We start from the raw sequence: 13280 nt of genomic DNA, 5'->3' as shown, positions 1-13280 counted from the left end.
CGAGTACGCATGGTTGCTGCCAGATTCCGATGAGGTTTCCGCCACCACCAAGTCGACATCTCCGACAGATACAAGCGTGACTAGGCAGTTCGGAGACACCTTCGCTTCGCGTGTGGCAGCCATACGAGTGGAGTCAAAGGTACAAGGAGGTGACGCATCAACGGCAAGGGAGGCCATCTTACCAGCAACGCGCCACGGTTCGCCGTCGAGGGCTGCGGAGGAGACCCCGTGCGTGAGATCCTTCGCGCAAACAACGTAAACATTATCATATGTGACTCAGACATTCAACAAAGTGTCCAATTTACGGACATTGATCAAATTCAGAGGTGGGCATTTCACAAGTACTGAGAGTTGTGTTGTAGATAAGAGATAATTCGGAAAGGTCGGGGATGATGCCATGGACGTTAGCTTTTAGGGCAGTGCAAAGGCAAACACCAGCATGAGCTCCCATCCCCTGAAGGGTGTCGCAGCAGTCGGAGGGTGACCCCACTATAAGACTCAAATTCAACAAACCAGAACATGCTCTCAACCCAACCATATTCATAAGACATGTTTGAGAGGTGACCATTGAGACTGAGAGGAGATTGAGACAGAGGAATACAGCAACACAAACACTACCCTTCAAATCCATTTCACTCAACAAACCTAATTCCTTCACCACACTTTCTTACACTTTTCTATGTGATCGATTGTGAATGATCAACAACTGAACACAAGGCTATTTATAGCCCTAAAACTTCTGCATCTGGGGTTTTCCTTTTGTTTTAACTTAAGAAAATAGATGATGTTATCAAGATTATAATAGATGACCTTAACAAGATTTTAATTCAATTACATATCACATCAATAATAAATTACACTGATTTATTGACAGAACCAACACGTCATCTTCATGAATTTGACAAAAAAAAACGATTACATTAACTTATTTTTAGTAAAAATAAGGTAAAATTGAGATGATTAAAAATAGTTAGACAATTAAAAAAAATCATTATATTATACGGGGGTATAAATACTATTTAACCAATATAGATGTGTTACTTCTCATTTAAATATAACACTTAATGGCGGTTCTTAAAATTTATTAGATAACAAAATTTTACAACATTATTTAATCGTAATTATTTTTTATAACAAATTTGTTAAACTTTATATAACTTCTACTAAGTCATATATTCATTAATAATTGTTTTATTATTAGTTGATAGCGTATATAATTATTTTATACTTACAAAACAGAGTGATGAAATTCAAATTTTATTTAAATTATGCAACCTTGAGCGTGAATATTTGTTGTATAAGAGCTGACGAAAGGGGTTTCAATGTAAAGATTATGATGTTATATATTGTGTGCCGTGTTCTGCCAGACAGTTTCATAATGAATTCTAAATTGCCTTTTTGGTAAGGTAATAAATTACTACTACACGTTACCCTGAAACCAACTACTAATGATTTCTGATTAACTCAGATGTTTTGTTTTTTTTTTTCAGCTCAGATGTTTTGGTTTTACAGTAGTCCCTAACAAGAAGAGTTTTTTTATAAAAGAATTTTGAGATTTATGTAATTGTATGATATTCCAATTCTTATATATAAATTACGTATGATACTAAAATCTGTAACATTCAATGTTAAGAGATAGATTATATGATAAATGAATAATCTAACTTTTATTATTCAATATACAAATAATCATTTCATAATAATAATAAATAATACTAAATTTTGATTGATTTAATTTTAATTTTTACACACACAATGTAGGAACTAATTGTAGAAAATAAGAAAAGGCAAAAGGTTGTAGAAACTGATTGAAGGTAATTGCACAAAATTGCAAAACTGGTGAACTGATCTTATTCATTTTGATTTACTTCAATAATATATATATATATATAATAAAATTACAATTATTGGAAGCTATAAAATAAGAATACTAACAGCTCTATAAACTGACCATTAATGCAAAAATAACTGGATAATAATTTAAGGGTAATAAAATCAGAATTAATAATCAACATCCTCCCTTAATTCTGATTTGGAACAACCTTCCTGCTCTAACAAATTTCTTAACTTGATGAAAACATTGATCTTCAATGGCTTAGTGAAAATATCTGCAATTTGATCTTCTGATTTGCAGTATTCCAATTTGATCATGTTCTTCCTAACTTGGTCTCGCAGGAAGTGATAACGAATATCAATGTGTTTACTTCTTTGATGAAAAACTGGATTCTTTGCAAGATTAATTGCAAAAACATTGTCAACATAAATCTTAATTGAAACTTCTAGATTAAAACCAATTTGAGTCATGATATTGTTTTTCTCCATCGCCATCAATTCTTCATTCATAGCCTCTTCCCATTTAGGGTGTTGAATGGCATCTGCAAGTCTCACGGGTTTTGATTCCATTGCCATTCCATCTGCAAGTCTTCCCATTTATTGTTTTTCGAATTCATTTCAGTTGTTGCATTCCATTGCCATTCCTCATCTTCGACAAATGTAACATCATGAGTAACAATCACCTTCTTTGTCATTGGATTGTACAATTTGTATCCCCCATGCTTATATCCAATGAAAATGGTCTTCACTGCCTTATCATTCAACTTCGATCTTGCTGCATTGGGAACATGAGCATAAGTAATGGACCCAAATACCTTCAAGTGTTGCACATTGGGTTTGAATCCGCTCCATGCCTCAATCGGAGTTGTGTTAGGAACACTCTGAATGGGTGATCTGTTTATCAAATATACCACACATGTTAGAGCCTCAGCCCAAAAATAATTTGGCATACCTTTTGCTTTAAGCATGTTCCTCGCCATGTTCATGATTGTTCTATTCTTTCTCTCGGCAACTTCGTTCTGTTGAGGTGTGTAGGGACATGTTATGTTATGCTGCAATCCAAGTTCTTCACAGTGCCTCTTGAACTCATTAGATTTGTACGCACCTCCTCCATCACTACGCACCATCTTAATTTGTTTGTCACTTTGTCTTTCAACAAATGCTTTAAATATTTTAAAGCAGTAGAATACCTCATCCTTGCTCTTCAATAGATCAATCCAGGTTTTCCTAGAATGTCTCTCTTAAATTTAATTTAATTTTTGAGTCCTGATATATTGACACCCTCTGACAGTAACACACATTTGACGTTGCAGACGTGACAGTGATGTGACAGAGTGAGATTGCGCGCGAATGAGCTCCTCGAGCTTCAAAATAGGATAAAAAAGATTATATTACATCGGTTCTTAGAAACAACCGGTGTAATATATTTTTTTTACTCAGAATGACCCATATTACATTGGTTAAGTCATCTAATCGATGTAATATATGACCCATATTAAAAAAAATATTTTTTTTTCATAAAAAGTGGGTGGGTCATAAACGTCACATAGGTAACCACTTACAGACACACGGGTAACCAGTTTTGTGTGTGCTAGTATATGTGGAGAAACCTACATCGGTTAAGCCATCTAACCGATGTAATATATGATTTTTATCGCGGTTAAACCATCTAACCGATGTAATATATGGTTTTTATTAAAAAAAAATGTTTTTTTTTTCATGAAAAGTGGGTGACCATAAACGTCACATAGGTAACCACTTACAAACACACGGGTAACCAATTTTGTGTGTGCCAGTATATGTGGAGAAACCTACATCGGTTAAGCCATCTAACCGATGTAATATATGTTTTTTATTAAAAAAAATTGATTTTTTTTCATGAAGAGTGGGTGACCATAAACGTCACATAGGTAACCACTTACAGACACACGGGTAACCAGTTTTGCGTGTGCCAATATATGTGGAGGAACCTGTGGCTGGGTAGTTCTGGTAGGGTTATTATACCAGTTAATTCATTTAATCGATGGAATATATGGTTCTTATTAAAAATATTTGATTTTTTTTCACAAAGAATGGGTGGCCATAAACGTCACATAAGTAACCACTTACACACACACGGGTAACCAATTTTGCGCGTGCTACATGTCATATATTATAATATAGAACCAGTGTCACATCCTCACCAAATCTCATGTCCGCAGCGTCAATTAATGCCACACAAGCGGTGTCAAGTCTGTGTTAGTGACAGAGGGTGTTAATAAAATATTTTTCTTAATTTTTTATTGATAAAAAATAAATACGCCCATATACAGAAAGACCCATCATAGAATCACATAATCACCCACACCTTATACATAGACGTATACACACGCCTCCTTAAACCCACAAACGCCTCCATAAACCCACAAACACCTCTCACACTGATACAAACCAAGTAGATATGAAGATGACCATGGAAGCAAAAGACAAAGGACATGGTGAGCAGTCATTTCAGCAAACAATTTAAGACCCCACCAAGGATCTCATGGACCCGACCAGAGGAGATAGGCATCAACCAGAGCACCAACTGTTCTTCCTTTTATATCTTTCCCTTTGCTTTAGTAGTGATTTTCCTCTTCAACTTTGGTAGGTGTTGGTTATTAATTCAGATTTTATTAGCCTTAAATGTTGGTTATTAATTCAGATTTTATTACCCTTAAATTATTTACCGTCATTATTGTATTAGTGGTCAGTTTACAGGACTGTTAGTACTCCTATTTTATAATTTCCAGTATTTGTAATTTTATTATATATATTATTGAAGTAAATCAAAATGTATGTATCAGTTCAACAATTTTGCAATTTCGTGCAAATACGTTCAATCAGTTTCTACAACCTTTTGCTTTCTGTTATTTCCTTCAATTAGTTTCAACAAATGGTATCACATCCAGTCTGTTATCATGAACTCTACCCAATTATCAGTCTCTATCATTGACGGAAAAAATTACAATCGGTGGTGTGTGTAGATGAGAGTTTTGTTTGATTATCATGATTTATGGGATGTTGTTGAGAGTGGAGTGTCTGCATTAACTTATTGTGCAACTGAGACGCAACGAGTAGAGCATCGTGACCAGAAGAAGAAGGACAAAAAGGTTTTGTATCTCATCCATCAAGGGATGAATGACGAGACGTTTGAGCAGATAGAAGGAGCAACAACTGCAAGTGAGGCTTGGTTCATTTTGTCAACCAATTATAAAGATGATGACAAGATCAATAGGTGCGTCTTCAAACCCTAAGACGCCAATATGAATTGTTGCAGATGGAAACCACAAAGAATGGTGATGTCTATATAAATAAAGTTCTTGCCTTGACAAATCAGATGAAGACCAATGGTGAAACACATTCGGAGCAAACAAAGGTGGAGAAGATTTTGAGGTCTTTAACTCCTAGATTTGAACATGTGATATTTCAATGGTTACCGCAATTGAAGAGGCCAATGACATTTCAACAATGATATTAAGGTTATTGTCCAGTTCCCTACGAGCGCATGAGCAGCGGATGAATGATAATAAGATTGGAAAACCAATTGAACAAGCTTTACAAGCACAAGCCTCAATTGGTAGCTCCTATCATAAACACGGTAGTTCACGAGATTAAGGACGGGGACGTGGTGGTAGCTATTCCAGCAAAGGTCGTGGTGGCCAAAATCATGGAGGCGCTGAGCAAAACAACATTGGTTCCAATCACAATCCAAGTTCAAATAACTCTTGGCGCAGAGAACGTGGTCGCAGAGGACGATGAGGCATGTATAATAAATCAAATGTGGAGTGTTATGAGTGCTATAAATGCGGCCATTATGCAAATGAATGCAGATCAAAAGGTGATAATCATGCTGCCAATTGTGCTCAAGAAGACAGTAATCACGAACAAGATGAAGAGGATCATGCACTACTAATGTAAGCCACATCAAATGAAACTCCAAACAATCAGACTTGGTATTTGGATACAGGTTGCACGAATCATATGTGTGGTCAAAAAAAGTTGTTTGCAGATTTGGATGACTCATTTCGCACAAAAGTGAAATTCGGTGATGGTAGGTTCGTTCCGGAGACTGGAAAAGGGAGAATTCTTATCACACTGAAGAATGGTGATCACAGGTACACTTATGATGTTTTCTATGTACCTGATATGAAAAGTAATCTGTTGAGTATGAGACAGCTAACCGAAAAGGGTTACGTGATGCACATAGTTGAAAATCAATTCTCAATTTTCAATAAAAAAGGTAATTTGATTCTTAAAACCTTTTTATCAAAAAATCACATGTTTCCAGTAGATTTTCATATGGGTGATTTCAAGTGCTTGAATGCAATAGTGAATAATGAATCGTGATTATGACATTTACGCTTTGGGCACTTAAATTTTCAGAGTTTGGAAAATCTCTCCAAACGAAATTTAGAGAATGGTTTACCCCATATTCATCACCCTGATCAATTCTATTAGGATTGCATTTTTTGAAAGAATCACAGGATACCATTTGTTAAGGAGCCTTGGCGTGCAAAATTTCTTTTGGAGCTTGTTCATACAAATGTTTGTGGCCCGATGAACATATCATCAACTAGAGGTAATAAGTATTTTTTAACCTTTATTGATGATTTTTCATGGAAAACCTGGATTTATCTATTGAAAAGTAAGGATGAGGTATTCCATTGCTTTAAAATATTTAAAGCAGTTTTTGAAAGACAGAGTGACAAACTGATTAAGATGGTGCGTAGTGATGGAGGGGGTGAGTACAAATCTAATGAGTTCAAGAGGCACTGTGAAGAACTTGGGTTGGAACATAACATAACCTGTCCCTACACACCTCAACACAATGAAGTTGCCGAGAGAAAGAATAGAACAATCATGGACATGGCGAGGAGCATGCTTAAAGCGAAAGGTATGCCAAATTAATTTTGGGTTAAGGTCGTAACATGTGTGGTATATTTGATAAATAGATCACCGACTTGGAATATTCCTAACATAACTTCGATTGAGGCATGAAGCGGATTCAAACCCAATGTGCAACACTTGAAGGTATTTAGGTCAATTACTTATGCTCATATCCCCAAGGCAACAAGATCAAAGTTGGATGATAAGGCAGTGAAGACCATTTTCATTGGATATAAGCATGGTGGATACAAACTGTACAATCCAATGACAAAGATGGTGATTGTTAGTCGTGATGTTACATTTACCGAAGATGAGGAATTGCTATGGAATGCAGCAACTGAAATGGATTCGAAAAAATGATATATTTACGTTTTGAACGATGATGTGGAAGATGGTGTCACTCTTGAAGCACCTGCAGTTCAACCTGAAGCTGTAATTCAACCTGAAGTTGCAACTATGATGGAGCGACGAAGAAGGCAGCAACGACAACCTTTACACTTTCAAGATTGAGAAGTAAATCTTGATGATGAAGTTGATGACAATGGAGATTTGGTTCACTTTGTTTTTCTTGCAGATTCAGAACCCGTGAGACTTGCAGATGCCATTCAACACCCCAAATTGCAAGAGGCTATGAATGAAGAATTGATGGCGATTGAGAAAAACAATACATGGCAACTCACTGATCTCCCAAAAGGACACAAAGCAATTGATGGGAAGTGGGTGTACAAGATCAAAGTAAAAGAAAATGGTGAGATTGATAGATACAAGGCAAGGTTGGTGGCAAAGAGATTCGAGCAAAGAGAAGGCTGTGATTACGAAGAAATATTTTCTCTTGTAGCTTGAATGGAAACAGTGAGATTAATCATTGCTTTAGCTGCACAAAGGCAATGGAAAATTCACCAAATGGACGTCAAGTCTGCGTTTCTAAATGACCCACTTGATGAAGAGGTTTATGTAAAACAGCCGCTGGATTTCATACAATCTGACAAAGAGGAGAAGGTGTACAGACTAGCTAAGGCTTTATATGGTCTTAAGCAGGCACCAAGAGTTTGGAACAAAAGGATTGATTCATTTCTTCATGCCACTGGATTCAAAAAATGTGCATCAGATCACGGTCTTTATGTAAAGACTAATGATTATGGAGATTTGTTAATTTTATGTCTTTATGTTGATGATGTGATTTTTACAGGAAGTAATCTCAAAATGATTGGTGACTTAAAGCATATCATGATGAAGGAATTTGAGATGATTGATCTCGATCTTATGTTCTACTTTTTGGGCATTGAAGTCATCCAAGGAGACGATGAAATCTTCATTCATCATAGGAAATTTGCTACTGAGTTTGTAAAGAAGTTTAAGATGGAGGATTCAAACTCAGTTATGACTCCAATTGAAACTGGAATTAAGCTTACGAAGGAAAGTGATGGGCGAACTGTAGATGCAACATACTTTAAGCAGATTGTTGGGAGTCTTAGATATCTCACGTGTACTAGACCCGACATATGTTATCCTGTGGGATTGGTCAATTGATACTTGGAGTCACCTCGACAAGTTCATTTACAAGCTGTAGAGAGAGAATTATGCGCTACATCAAAGGTACCACAATTTTTCGTCTATTTTACTCTTCATCTAAGAAGATTGAGATCGTCTGATACTCAAATAGTGATTGGGGTGGAGATTTAGGCGAAAGGAAGAGCACAAATGGTCATTGTTTTATGATCGGAAAAACTGTTTGCTTGTGGTCATCAAAGAAACAGTTAATTGTTGCATTATCTACTTGTGAAGCTGAGTATGTAGTAGCAACAACAAGTGCTTGTCAATTATTTTGGCTCAATAGTATCTTGACTCAAATTGGTTTTAATCTAGATGTTCAAATCAAGATTTATGTTGACAATGTCTCTATAATTAATCTTGCAAATAATCCGGTTTTTCCACAAAGAAGTAAACACATTGATATTCGATATCACTTCCTACGACACCAAGTTGGGAAGAACATGATCAAATTGGAATACTGTAGATCAGAATATCAGATTGCAGACATTCTCACTAAGCCACTCAAGATCGATGCTTTGATCAAGTTAAGAGAGGATGTTGGTTATTAATTCAGATTTTATTAGCCTTAAATGTTGGTTATTAATTCAGATTTTATTACCTTTAAATTTATAATTTTATTATATATATATATATTATTGAAGTAAATCAAAATGTATGTATCAGTTCAACACTTTTGCAATTTCGGATTTACTGATAGTATTCCTATTTTATAATTTTTAGTATTTGTAATTTTATTATATATTATTGAAGTAAATCAAAATGTATGTATGAGTTCAAATAGTTTTTTGCAATTTCATGCAAATACGTTCAATGAGTTTCTACACACTTTTGCCTTCTATTATTTCCTTCAATCAATTTCAACAGTAGGTCCTTAACCAAATCCAGTCACATAACATATATTAACATAATTTAATTATTTTAAGATATATAATTGAATTTGGTAATAAATTTCTTATATTTCATAAATAAGATAATAAACAATTATACATAATTTACTTTTAAAATGAGTTAAAATATGTTGGTTGTTTTACCGTGACATGTCCACACTTCCAACAACAATTATATTTAATATTTAGTAATTTTTTTTCTATATAAATTATATTTAAATTTCTAATATCTGTTTAAATATTTTCCCCTCAACGATAAATAATTTAATCGTAAAATTGAAAAAAACTAACTAGGACAATTAAAATGATAAATAATAGTCTATATTAATATAATTAGATTAATTTAAATGAATAATTTAGTTTAGTAGTATATTTATTATTTTTTTATAAATAAGATAACAAAATAATTATATATAGTTTACTTCTTTAATTTATTTTAAAATTTTAGTATATTATTATAAACCATTATTTTTCAAATAATCATTATCTTTTGTTAATAAAATTAAATAATCATTATCTTTTTGTTGATAAAATTAAATTACATAATTATTTTACATTTTGCTCTATAAGATGTATTGTTTATCTTCTGGATGTGATAATTAGCACTATTTATGCGTAATTATTTTATTTATTATAACATATATTTTATAAGGAAAAATATTATTAGCAAGAACATACTTATTATATGAACAAAATTACTTTCTATTAATTTTAAGTTAAACGTGGATAGAAAATTAAAAATAATGAAAAGTTGTTTTAAAAATATAAAATATAAATTATAAATATTTAATATTATTATTATTATTATTATTATTATTATTTTTCTTGAAATTTTTTTATCTGTGCGATGTGAAGAATAATTATTATTTATTATAGGTGACTTTAATAAAGTTAATAAAAGTGAGTTATATTAATAAAAATAAAATTAATCATAAATGATTTATACTAACTGATTATAAAAATAATTTCTTTATTAGTAGTTACAGATAATAAATAAATTATTTAATTAAATTATATACTGAAAATAATATCATTATTTTAATTAAAAATATGCTCTATTTATAATAAGTTCCAAATTCATTAGAAAGCTTATTATGAGTTTTTTTTGATGAATTTTTCTCAAATTAAGAAAAGAATAAAAAAAAATATTTATTTATACGTATTTGAATGTCTTTTAGTCAACAGTGTTGTAATCATAATAAATTTATTTATACGAATTTGAATGTATTTTAGTCAACTGGATTTGTAACATTTTTTTCTTCTTTTATTCGTTTTTAACGTTACCCGATAAGGGACTATTTCTTCATGCATCTCCATATCTTTTTCTGCCACCTCCATACACAACCTGAAAATACATTTTTATCCTTCCTATGTCATCTCCATATAGTAGTTTCCGGATTATGTAATCTAGAAACTCATTTGAAAAAAGACTTCCGGATTACATAATTCAGAAGTTAAATAAGACTTCCGGATTATGTAATCTGAAAATTAATCATGTATATGAAAAAAGACTTCCGGATTATGTAATCCAGAAACTAATTACAAATTTGAAAAATGACTTCCAAATCACGTAATCCGGAATAGTATAAAGGGACATTTTTGGAAATTTCAAAATATATGGAGGTGAGAGAAGAAGATATGGAGGTGCAGGAAGAAACAGTCCCGATAAGGATGTAAACTTACGGGCCATCCCAGGTATAATTTGTTAGAATATATGACCTTAAACGAGAGGGGGGGTGAATTGTTTAAGAAAGATTTTAGTAAACTTTTAAGCTTAGAATGAAAATTCTTCAAAAGAACCTTGATTAAGGATTCAGTTTTTCAAATCAAAACAACAAAAGCACAAAGCTGGAAAAACAATTGGTTGTTTTAGCAAAACAATCGGTTGTTTATACCAGTTTCAAAATATCAAAACTGAATTTAAAGAGATAGGGATAGAGAAATTGTACACAGTTGTTTATACTGGTTCACTCCAAACAAGAGCTACATCCAGTCTTCTCAGAAACCCTGAGGATAACCACTAAGCAATCACCACTTGATCACTTACACCACAACCAAGAGAATGACCTTGAACACCTCAAGAAACACGCTCTCCTTGGCCAACACTAAGATTGCTGATCTTGAACACCTCAAGAACACACAACCAATCTCAGCAAACACAGAAACGAATTGTTCAACAGATTACAAAGATTACACTTGTTACAGATGAATATCTGAAATCAATACAAGTAGAATCCTATTCCAGCACCTTGATCAATCACAAAACTCTTAAGCAATCTCAACACTTTGAAAACTCTCTTAGAAAAACTTTGTCTAAAGATTCTTAATTCTTAATACTGTTTTCTGAATATATTCAAAGATATAGTTTGTTATCAAATCTTAACAAACTCTTAAATTGCATTAAAAGATTGGTCAAAACATTTAATGACTGGAGCGTATACAGTTAGAGCATTTAAAGCTCAGTCAAAGAAAACAGTTTTTCTGTTATGGTTCCAAAACAAACAATCGGTTGTTTCCTCGAATCAATCGGTTGTTTTGGTACTTAACAGTTTCAACCATTTAAAAACAGTTTTCAATCTTTCTCAAAACACCTAAGTATAAACAATCGGTTGTTTCGACAAAACAATCGGTTGTTTCAACTTAGTTTGAAAAACATTTTACTTTCATAAGAATTGAGATGCTAATTGCTTGAGATTTAATACAATGGTGGATTACAACATATACACTACCCCAGAACAAGGCTTAAACAAGCACAACAACACCAAGCAAAGCAGAGGCTTCAACATCCTTCAAAGGATTTGGATTCTTCAAAACATTGAACATCACAAGGTTCAACATAATTAATGTCATGCGTGTTGATAACGGGAAAAATAATTTGACACCCTTCTTTTTTCTTAACATATCACTTAATTTTTAATAACAAATGTTTAAATTAAGAAATTTAATTAATACAAAAAATTATTGTAAGTAACACAATAGAATTGTCACGGGTGGCAATGTGGGCTGATCTGTCCCGCATAGGTTCGTCCCGCGTTTGACCTGTCCCACGCAAGGAGTGCAAGTTCATTTCACTACCCATCTTGTATAAGATGTAACCCGCGGGCTTGCAGGCCAGTACGTATAAGAAAAAAAAATTCAAAATTAAAATTTCATTAATTATTAAAAAAACTTATTTCTACTACTGAAAAATTAAAATTTTATCCATGTTTCAATTCATTCAATTAAGATAAAAGTATAAATTCAAGTATGAGAGTTGTTAGAAGGCTTGATTAAAAATAATTAAAGTTTTGTTTTGCATCTATTTGTCTTATATATATATGTAAATTTATAAGAATATCTTATCAAAGTTTTGCTACAAAATATTTCAATGAAGATGACTAATTTTTTAACTATCATATTGAAATCTCTTCTTTATATTATTTTTTATTAACAATTTTAAATATAAGACTTTACTTAAAACTAAAATCATTATCAATTTTCATACTAACTCCATGACTTAACTAAAGGTCTGGTCTTGGGTAACCTCTAAAGTTCTTTCTGCTTGATTTTTCTTATTTGACTAGTGTCTGAATCTCCTAGTTTGTATGTATTCGATTAGACATAATTGATTTATTTAGGTTGGTCAGACTATATTTGTTTATTTTCTATTGCTAATAAAAACAACTAACTCCTTTAAATGATTAAAATACAATATTATTTTTAGTACATTAAATACAAATTTTGTAAATAAAATAAAATAAATGTCACAATGCAATAATGGTGAATGGGGTATGATTTTTTTTTTACAAAAAATAAAATATTTTTTTTATGTATGCAGGCTAGCGGGCCAACTCGCCTCGATCCGTTGTTGGCCCACACGAGCTGCGGTTTATGCGAGGCAGGCCTAAGCGGGTAAACGGGCTAGATTAGTGAGCTCGCCCCGTGCTTTTTGGTAGTGGGCTGCGAACCAGCCCCCATGGTCTGAATCGCATTGCATTCCTAATTGTCATCATATCACAACCCTCGATAACATGATGAATGCTACCATGAACTACTCATGGAAGGAGGTGATATACAATTAACTTAAATATGTTAAATGTTAATATCATCTTCAATATT

At 32.8% G+C, this 13280-nt stretch overlaps 1 protein-coding gene across 1 annotated transcript; it reads right to left on the bottom strand.

Annotated features, from left to right (window-relative positions):
- Positions 1-301: 301 nt before the first annotated feature.
- LOC137822416 (putative lipid-binding protein AIR1) lies at positions 302-631 on the bottom strand. Its single transcript, XM_068627303.1, has one exon. The coding sequence runs from the start codon at positions 629-631 to the stop codon at positions 302-304; it is 330 nt and encodes a 109-aa protein (XP_068483404.1).
- Between the last annotated feature and the right edge of the window lie 12649 nt (positions 632-13280).

The sequence above is a fragment of the Phaseolus vulgaris genome, chromosome 9 (assembly GCF_051622355.1).
Source record: "Phaseolus vulgaris cultivar YP4 chromosome 9, ASM5162235v1, whole genome shotgun sequence".
NCBI classification, from domain to species: domain Eukaryota; kingdom Viridiplantae; phylum Streptophyta; class Magnoliopsida; order Fabales; family Fabaceae; genus Phaseolus; species Phaseolus vulgaris.
The sequence above is the reverse complement of the archived record's forward strand: the minus strand, read 5'-3'. Positions and strand labels throughout refer to the sequence as shown.

Excerpts from the sequence above, each read along its gene's own strand:
- LOC137822416 (XM_068627303.1), bottom strand. The coding sequence starts at position 631 with ATGGATTTGAAGGGTAGTGTTTGTGTTGCTGTATTCCTCTGTCTCAAT.